The sequence below is a fragment of the Rhincodon typus genome, chromosome 17, assembly GCF_021869965.1.
Source record: "Rhincodon typus isolate 14 chromosome 17, sRhiTyp1.1, whole genome shotgun sequence".
Classification (NCBI taxonomy): domain Eukaryota; kingdom Metazoa; phylum Chordata; class Chondrichthyes; order Orectolobiformes; family Rhincodontidae; genus Rhincodon; species Rhincodon typus.
The window spans coordinates 11,298,235-11,307,739 of record NC_063348.1 but is presented as its reverse complement, the minus strand read 5'-3'; the positions used below and the strand labels follow the sequence as shown (position 1 = coordinate 11,307,739).

At 45.7% G+C, this 9,505-nt stretch overlaps 1 protein-coding gene across 2 annotated transcripts in view; it reads left to right on the top strand.

Annotated features, from left to right (window-relative positions):
* The window catches only part of creb3l1 (cAMP responsive element binding protein 3-like 1), a 108,275-nt gene extending 101,100 nt beyond the window's left edge, over positions 1-7,175 (top strand). For both annotated transcript variants that reach the window (XM_048607261.1, XM_048607262.1), the window contains exons 10-11: positions 772-898; positions 5,927-7,175. In XM_048607261.1, coding sequence (XP_048463218.1) covers positions 772-898; positions 5,927-6,231 — 432 coding nt within the window. In that variant the 3' untranslated portion in view covers positions 6,232-7,175. The remainder of the gene's footprint in view (positions 1-771; positions 899-5,926) is intronic.
* Positions 7,176-9,505: the final 2,330 nt, after the last annotated feature.

The following is a 9,505-nucleotide window of genomic DNA, read 5'->3' as shown; positions in this document are numbered from 1 at the left end:
AATCGTAGTGTTTCCTGTACCTAATAAAATACACTCAGTGCTGACCGACTGTACCAGTAATTGTGGTGTTTTCCTGTTTCTGATAATATACACTCAATGCTGACTGACTGTACCAGTAATCGTAGTGTTTCCTGTGCCTAATAAAATACACTCGGTGCTGACCGACTGTACCAGTATTCATGGTGTTTTCCTGTTCCTGATAAAATACACTCAATGCTGACCGACTGTACCAGTAATCGTAGTGTTTCCTGTACCCAGTAAAATACACTCACTGCCAACTGACTGCACCAGTAATCGTAGTGTTTCCTGTACCGAATAAAATACACTCACTGCTGACAGACTGTACTCCTGATATAATACACTCAATGCTGACCGACTGTACCAGTAATTGTAGTGTTTCCTGTACCCAATAAAATACACTCAATGCTGACCAACTGTACCAGTAATCATAGTGTTTCCTGTACCGAATGAAATACACTCACTGCTGTCCGACTGTACTCCTGATATAATACACTCAATGTTGATTGACTGTACCAGTAATCGTAGTGTTTCCTGTATCCAATAAAATACACTCAGTGCTGACCGACTGTACTCCTGATATAATACACTCAATGTGGACTGACTGTACCAGTAATCGTAGTGTTTTCCTGTTCCGGATAAAATACACTCAATGCGGACTGACTGTACCACTAATCACAGTGCTTGTTGCATTTGAAACAGAAACTTTTTTTGTGAGTATCTCTTTACCGGACATTATGTTTGCTTTGACAGGTTGTGGTGGTCTGTTTTGTGCTAGTCTTGGGCTCCTTCATGCCCTGTCTCCCAGAATTCTCCACTGGCTCCCAGACAGTCAAAACAGCTCCACTGTCTGCATCTGATGTCTACACCACTAGCCAGAGTAAGTATTGCTCTGTGAGGCTGTTTGCTGTAGTCTTTGATTTGTGAATCTGCACTTGTTGTGCCCCAGTTGGCAAATTTATGTCCTGTATCTCCAGTCTGACAGAATGCTAGGACCCTTCATTCAGTCACTGAGACTGGCACTGGTGAAATATTGGCATCGCATTCTCAAAACCAGGGGCATATGCCCTGGGAAGGTAATTATGTCATTGTGCATTAGTGTCAAGCAGGCATCACCCATACAGTCATCTGTTATCCCTCTGCCCCACAATTTTATTTCTCATTCAATTCAATGAAAATGGGGATCGATGCTGAACGTGGGTATTTGACTCAGCCTTAACCATTCTAAGCTCTCACCGCAAGAACAAAATTACATCTAACATAGACTGGAACAACCCGCTCTCATCCTGGAATTAGACTCCGTTTGGATTCATGCCAGATTAAATGCTGCCTAAATCCAATGGAACAGCTCTCTACAATAATGCTGCCTGGTAAACACTGTTTCCCCTCTACCTGCAACTTTTTGAATTGTTTCTAAATGCCAGCTTTCAGTAACTTATGAGCAAGGCACCTTCATTAAAACATTCCATTCTCTTTCCATTCACAGAATGCTCTGCACCCCCCAAAGTAGGTAACCTCACACCTATCTGCATTATATTCCAACTGCCCTGCTCATGCCCACTCACTCTTGCCTCTTTTGAAGCCTCTTTGTGTCCTCCCGACAACACACGTCCCTGCCTGGTTTTATATCATCCTCAGACTTAGAAACATTTCATGTGGTCCCCATGTCCACATCCATTGAGCAGATTGTGAACTGGCGCCCAAGCACTGATCCTTGTAATAGCAAGATCAAAATTATGTACCAGAAAGCAGTGTAAAAGCAGGAGATTGGCATTAGGTTAATGTTGGAACAGCCACTGTAGATATGATGGGCTGAATGACCTCGTTCTGCACCGTAACAGTTCTGTGATTCGGAACATGGTTCTGACATCCCTTCCCCTGTAGCTTTAGAGCAAGGGTTACTGCTCCAATTATTAACAAGCTGAAGCCTCTTGTTTAGATGCAGAGAGAGGAATTCCAATCACCTTGTAGCTCCTGGTCCCAGACATTCAGCAGTTTCTGGGCCCAGGAGCTTGAAGATTCCTGTGCCTTCAGGAGACTCAGTAACATGAGTCCAGTCACAGTCTGGGCTCAGGTCCAGCCACTGGAACACGCTGCCCAGTTGGAAATCCACAAGCTGTAAGGATTTCAAAAAATGCCCTCCAGCTCAGATACTTTTGCCAGCTTGGCCAACAACAAACAGTGTTCAGCTACTTTACACACCCCCTCCCTCCCCATTTCCCCCTCCCCTCATGCCCCTAACTGTAGAAGAAAGAATCCAAAGCAGTAAAAGAGGCACATTGGGTGTTAGTGACATCGCCCTGGTAATGGTACAAAGCCTGTTGCCTTTACAAAATAAGTGTCTATAAGGACAGCCAAGTCTAGAAACAATCAGCAGACCAGGCAATATCTACCAAGGGACAAACAGAGATCGTTAACATTTCCAGTCAGACAGGGTTCCTAGAGACCACTGAAGTCTGGAATTCTGAAGAAGGGTCACTGGAACCAAAACGTTAGCTCTGCTTTCTCTCCACAGGGTGCTGCCAGACCTGCTGATTTTCTCTCCAGCAATTTCTGAGTTTGTTTCAGATCTGCGCAGTGTTTTGCCTTCGGCAGGGTGGATTTTGCTGCCATTCCTGCTCCCATCAGGAAGGTGGGATTGGGCTGGTTGACTGCCCTTGTTTCTGTCCCTATGACTGGGGGCCACACTCCAGGAGCTGTGGAGTCATAATCAGGGTGATCACACTTGCTTTAAAGCTACAGAGGCGGGGATGTCAGAGGTGCGTTCCTGCCTGATAGCACTGTTGGAGGCCATTCAGCCCCACCCCTTGCCAATGCTCCCTTGGCTGGGCTATCTGATTAGTCCCACTCCCCTGGAGCTTGGCCATGTTTTCCCCCTTTCCCAGTATTTATCCAGTTCTCCACTGAACGTCGTGGTTGTATCTGCCTCCACCACTCTCTCAGGCAGCACATTCCAGACCATCACGAATTGCCTTAAATCTAAGTCCTCTGGCAAATGAGCCACTGGAAACTGTTTTCCCCGATTTTGTTTGGTCAAAATCTTTTGTGATTTTGAATACAGTGATCAACTATTCTCTTAGCATTCTCTGTGTGAAGAGTAGATCCACATTGACCCCCTCCCTCCCTCCCCGTGGATTTATCTCAAGGATTTTTGTGGTTTAGCAGAATCGGTTCTCCTCTTGCGTAAAAGGGTTTCACACCTCCTCTGGGCTTGATCCCTCCATTTGACCCACCGTGGGATTAGGTGAGGATGAATTGGAATAGGTAACGGAATGCATGATAGGGCTTTCTGTGCAGCCATTTCTGGAATAGGCCTGCCTAACCCCTGTTCATCAGCTCCCTGCCTTGCTCAGGAAGCAGCACATCTCAGTAATAATTGTCGAACAGCAATCAAATTGACTACAGCAACAAAAAAAGGACAAGGCAATTATATCGAACCTTTCAGGACCTCAGGAGGTCTGTCACTTTACTCCAATTACCTGGATTTTAAATCCCTTAATGATCTTATCAACAAAGAATTACAGATACAATGATGATTCATGGTGTTAACATGTAGATGACAGAATAAGCTTGAGGGTCCTCCTACACTCCAAAGTGCCAGCTGAGGTTTACTCCTTGTTGTCATATAGGAAGCATATTCCTACCAGATAAAACACTGGCATCTACCCGGCAATGTGGAAAATTTTCCAGATATGTCCTGCGCACAAAAAAGCAGGACAAATCCAACCCAGCCAATTCCTGCCCCATCAGTCTCCTCTCGATCATCAGTAAAGTGATGGAAGGTGTCAGTAACAGCGCTATCAAGCAGCATCTGCTCAGCAATAACCTGCTCAGTGACGCCCAGTTTGGGTTCCGCCAGGGCCACTCAGCTCCTGACCTCATTACAGCCTTCGTTCAAACATGGACAAAAGAGCTGAATTCCAGAGGTGAGGTGAGAATGACAGCCCTTGACATCAAGGCTGCATTCGACCAAGCGTGGTATCAAGGAGCCCTCGCAAAACTGAAATCAATAGGTATCCGGGGGAAAACTCTCTGCTGGTTGGAGTCATACCTGACACATAGGAAGTGGTTGTGAGCGGTCAATCATCTCAGCTCCAGGACATCTCTGCAGGAGTTCCTCAGGGTAGTGTCCTAGGCCCAACCACCTTAAGCTGCTTCATCAATGACTTTCCCTCCATCATAAGGTCAGAAGTGGGGATGTTCACTGATGATTAGACAATGCTTAGCACCATTCACAACTCCTCAGATACTGAAGCAGTCAATGTCCAAATGCAACAAGATCTGGACAATATCCAGGCTTGGACTGACAAGGGGCAAGTAATAATCATGCCACACAAATGGCAGGCTATGACCACCTTCAATAAGAGACAATCGAACCACTGCCCCTTAACATTCAATGGTGTTACCATCACTGAATCCCCTACTATCAATATCCAGGTATTACTGTTGACCAGAACTCAATTGGACTCACCATATAATGGCTACAAGAACAGGTCAGAGGCTAGGAATACTGTGACGAGTAACTCACCTCCTGATTCCCCAAAGTCTGTCCACCATCTACAAGGCACAAGTCAGGAGTGTGATGGAATACTTCCCACTTGCCTGGATGGGTGCAGCCCCAACAACACTCAAGAAGCTTGACACCATCCTGGACAAAGCAGCCCACTTGATTGGCACCACATTCACAAACATGCACTCCCTTTATCACTAACGCTCAGTAGCAGCAGTATGCGCCATCTACAAAATGTACTGCAGAAATATATCACAGCAATGTGGTTGACTCTTAACTGCTCTCTGGGCAATTAGGGATGGGCAGTAATGCAGGCTTTGTCACTGATGCCCTCATCCTGTGAATGAATAAAGAAAAAAAATTCACCAAAGATCCTCACACAGCACCTTCCAAACCCATGACCACTTCCGTCTAGAAGGACAAGGGCAGCAGATACATGGGAACACCACCACCTACAAATTCCCCTCCAAGCCACTCACCATCCTGACTTGGAAATATATCGCCATTCCTTCATTGTCGCTGGGTCAAAATCCTGGAATTCCCTCCCTAAGGGCATTGTGGGTCAACCTGTAGCAAATGAATTGCGGTGGTCCAAGAAGGCAGCTCACCACCACCTTCTGAAGGGCAACTAGGGACAGGCAATAAACACTGGCCCAGCCAGCAATGCCGATGAGTCATGAGTGAATAAAAAAAACTCAATTAGATCATCCCTGAATTGTTTATTAAGTTTCTATTAGTAAAAATGTTACTGGGACCTGAAGTTGAGAAGTACCTAGGATCGGATTATTTATATCCCAGAGTGTTGAAGGAGTTGGCTGTAGAAACAGTTGATGCATTAGCGATTGTTTTCCGAAATTCCGTAAAATGGTTCCTGTGGATTGGAAGGTTGCACTTGTCACACCAACATTTAAGAAAGGAAGGACGGAGCTGTGGACCGGCTCACCTGCCATCAGTATAACAGGAAATACTCTCACCGTTAAGGAGGATGCGATAACTGGACATTTTGAAAACAATGTTCCAGTTGGGAATTGACAACGTCTGAAGAGAACCGAGGAGGAATCTCGGTGAGAGATGCCAATCTCTGGAACTCTCTTCAACGGAGAGCAATTGGGGCTGGGTCATCAGAACACAATCAAGGCAGAGTTAAGCAGGTTTTTGATTGGCAATGGGATCCAGGATTATGGGCACAGACAAGAAAGCCAAGTTAGGCTGCAATTGGAGCAGCATTGGTGTAACTCAGTGGCAGAGCTATACTGACTGGCTTCCACTTCCTCCCCTTCCTTCTGTGATTTCTGTTCTCATGCAGGTCTGTCCGGGCTTCCTGCACTAGCAGGAGCGATTTTCCTCTGTCCTAACCTGTGGAAGTCCTGACCACTTCCCTGTGTTTACTTTGCACAGTTCGGTCCAGGAGCCTGCTGTTTTATGACGAGGGGTCATCCCTGGAGGATCACTATTCTGCTTTCTTCCCGGTGGAGAACTCAGAGAAGTGGGAGCTGTCATCCAGAGACACAAAAGAACAGAAGAGGTCGCACGACAGATCAAATGATTACATCAGCTGGTCGCAGGAGACATCCAAATACCTGAGCAATGCCCACGTGGAGGTGATCGGGTCCAATAAAACTGACCACAGGAAATTAGTTCAGGAGAAAGCACATCATGAGAGATGGGCATCGACAGCTGTCATCGCAGCCAAATCTTTGTAACTGGACTGGCCTTTAATTAACCCTTCGGTAGAGATCCTTTTATTTTGCAAGCCTAAGTGTTCGATGTTTTTTTTTGCGTGTGCATGGGAATCTGTATCAGAATGTCTATGTATGGATGTATATGTGTATGTCTGTGTGTGTAAGTATGCCTGTGTATGAATGTGTGCATTAGATTCTCTGTGTTGCTGTTCCTACCACAGTCTGCACTGATCTGCCCCTGCCCCGTGTCCTTCACTATTTTCATTACTCCCACCGCATTACTTGCTCATCCCATTACACTCTTCAATATCTTCACTGTGTCCTTTTCCGGTTCTCCCTTTGTGGCTTCTGCGGTTAGCACTGCATTCCTCATGAATCTCACTTCCCTTACTTGGGAATTCTCAATGTGCCCCTGACCATTTTCACTGTTTGCCACCGATCCTGCAATCTTTGGTTTGTTTCTCCCTGTTAACAATGAGTTTCTCGCTATTCTCACTGCACTCCTCACTATTCTCAGCCTGCTCCTCATTGCTAATACTCGAGTTCCTCACTATTTTCAAAGTGTTCCACGCTATTCACATAATTGATGGTTGGGTTTTGGCATCTGTACGATGTGATCTATATTTGCACAAATGAGGGGACCCTTGACACAAGAATGGAAGCCGTGCAAATAAGAGTGAACTACCTGAATCAAAGTTTAAAAATCACACTGTGCAATACCACGGAAGCATCCCGGTTAAACACGCTGTGGTTCTTATCACTAAATAAAGGTAATTTTGATTTTGTATGGGGATAAACTGGGCATTGTTGTGTGTACAGGGTTGTCACTGTTTTCTTCAGTGTGTAGAAGCATCTTTTAATACGTCTACCACAAACCAACTTTCATGATGGAGAGTGTGGGAACAATATCCAGCTAACATGTTATAGCAGCTATTTAGAAATAAAATGCTTCCTGTTGCATTCAACTGATTGTGTGGAGCTGCCGTGCTTTGTTTCCTGATGACTAACCCACCGCTTGAGCAGTTTGAAACAATGGATGGGATGGGTACTGACCAGCCATATCAGCAGATCTTCCAAATGTTGCTTTCCAGGGTCCTGTGGCTTTATTCCATCCATGCTTGGACTTCCACACTTAGCCCCCATCTCCCCCTTTACCCTGACAGGATCTCTGATTGAAACAACAACAGTTACTCATTGGAGGCCTTCTAACCTTCTCCCTGGAATGGGGGGTGGGGGTTGGCGAGTTGGGTGGCGGGGGGGGTGGGGAATGGGTTGCTAACAGGCCTGAGGGTCAGCATGACTTCCAGTCTTCGGGGAACAGTCCCTAGAAAAGACAAGACCAAGAGACGATTATGGAATTGAGAATAGATTTAATCGGGAAAATCTTCCCAGTCACCACATTGCCCAAAACCTGGGGGCTCTTCAATATGATTGTCACCAATACACTCAACTCTTCCGGGATCCTCTTTAGTTAAGGAGTGACCTGAGTGTGTGACTTGGCAGGCAAACGTTGAAAAATTTGATGCATCTAAGAAGAAACTGGATAACTACATGACAAAGAAAGGAAAGTGTCAATGGGGTGGGATGAAGCAGGCTTTTGGGGAGTGTAAACACCAGTATGGGCCAAATGGCCTGCACAATCTTTGCTTCCATAAATAAGTTGCAACTCATTTGACCTGGGACCTGAAAACTCGATAAGAGAGGGCGCTGCCTTAAATGACACTAGGGGAAGTGGGGTGAAAGATGGAAAACAAAGATTGCATTTAATTATCGATGTTTAGAGCACATCAGGACGGACTCCAAGGAGTGTCGACCCTGCTCCCTCTCTTCTCTTCAATGCTCTACGGATTAGCTCAGTGAATAGCCAAGATATAATACTCGGAAGGTTCCGGCCTTCGGTCTCTTAAGTTGTGTTGAGTCATTAGTATCAGTTAAGGTAGCGGCAAAGGTGCCACAGATTCAGCTTCAAAGGTTACTCAGTAGAAGATTAGCCAGAGATCCAGCCGATCAACAGTGATATCTCCTCCAGTCACTCACTGTGGTTATTTGGAGGAGAGCTGGGATACACCATTGGGTAAAGACAAATAGAATGTTGGCCTTTATTTCAAACAGAATGCAGAATAAAAATAGGGAGGTTTTGCTAAAACTATACAAGGCAATAGTCAGACAACAGCTGGAATACTGTGATAACACAGTGTGGAGCTGGAGGAACACAGCAGGCCAGGCAGCATCAGAGGAGCAGGAAAGTTGACGTCTCAGGTCAGGAATCTTTTCTGAAGAAGAAGGGTCCCGACCTGAAACATCAACTTTCCTGCTCCTCAGATGCTGCCTGGCCTGCTGTGTTCCTCCAGCTCTATACTGTGTTGTCCCTGACTCCTGCATCGGCAGTTCTTACCGTCCCTGAGCTGGAATACTGTGACCAGTTTTGAGCCCCTTAACCACGAAGGGCATATTGGCATTGGAGGCAGTCCAGAGAAGGTTCACTAGATTGATCCTGGTTATGGAGGACTGTATTACAAGGAGAGGTTGAGACTGCATCTGTACTCATTGGGATTTAGAGAAATGAGAGGCGACCTTATTCAAACAGGCAAGATCCTCAGGGGGCTTGACAAGGTCGATGTGGAAAGGTTGTTTCTCCTTGTGGGAGACCAGAGGACGTAAGCTCAGAATAAAGGGTCACACATTAGGTCACACAGAGGAGTTTCTTCTCTCAGAGGGGAGTAAATCTGTCGAATTCTGCACTGCAGAGGATTGTTAAGGCTGCGTTGTTAAGTGTATTCAGGGCTGAGATAGATATGTAATCAGTAAGGGACTATGGGGACTAGGCAGGAAAGTGGAGTTGAGGACTATCAGATCAACCATGATCTCAGTGAATGGCAGAGCAGACTCAATTGGCTGAATGGCCTTCTTATGCACTTACATCCTGTGGTCAGTATGGAATAGTCATCTGATGCTTGTGATCTAGGATTATCTTGAAGAATTGACATAGTCTCAAAGAGTGGCTCTTCGACTCATAGAGAGAGGGAAAGTGGGGGAGACAGACATACACACTCACACACAAAAAGACACACTCACAGGCACAGAACACACACACATACACACACACACGCACGCACACAGATGCAACCACTCATGCACACATATGCACACAAAGATATTCACACTCACACAGATCCACACACACAGCGTTAGATTTAAAGCTCCCATACTGCAGGCAGAGAGGACAGCCAGAGAACCAAATGTGACTTAAAATGAAAATTAGAAAATGTTTCAGAGATAGTAGGAACTGCAGATG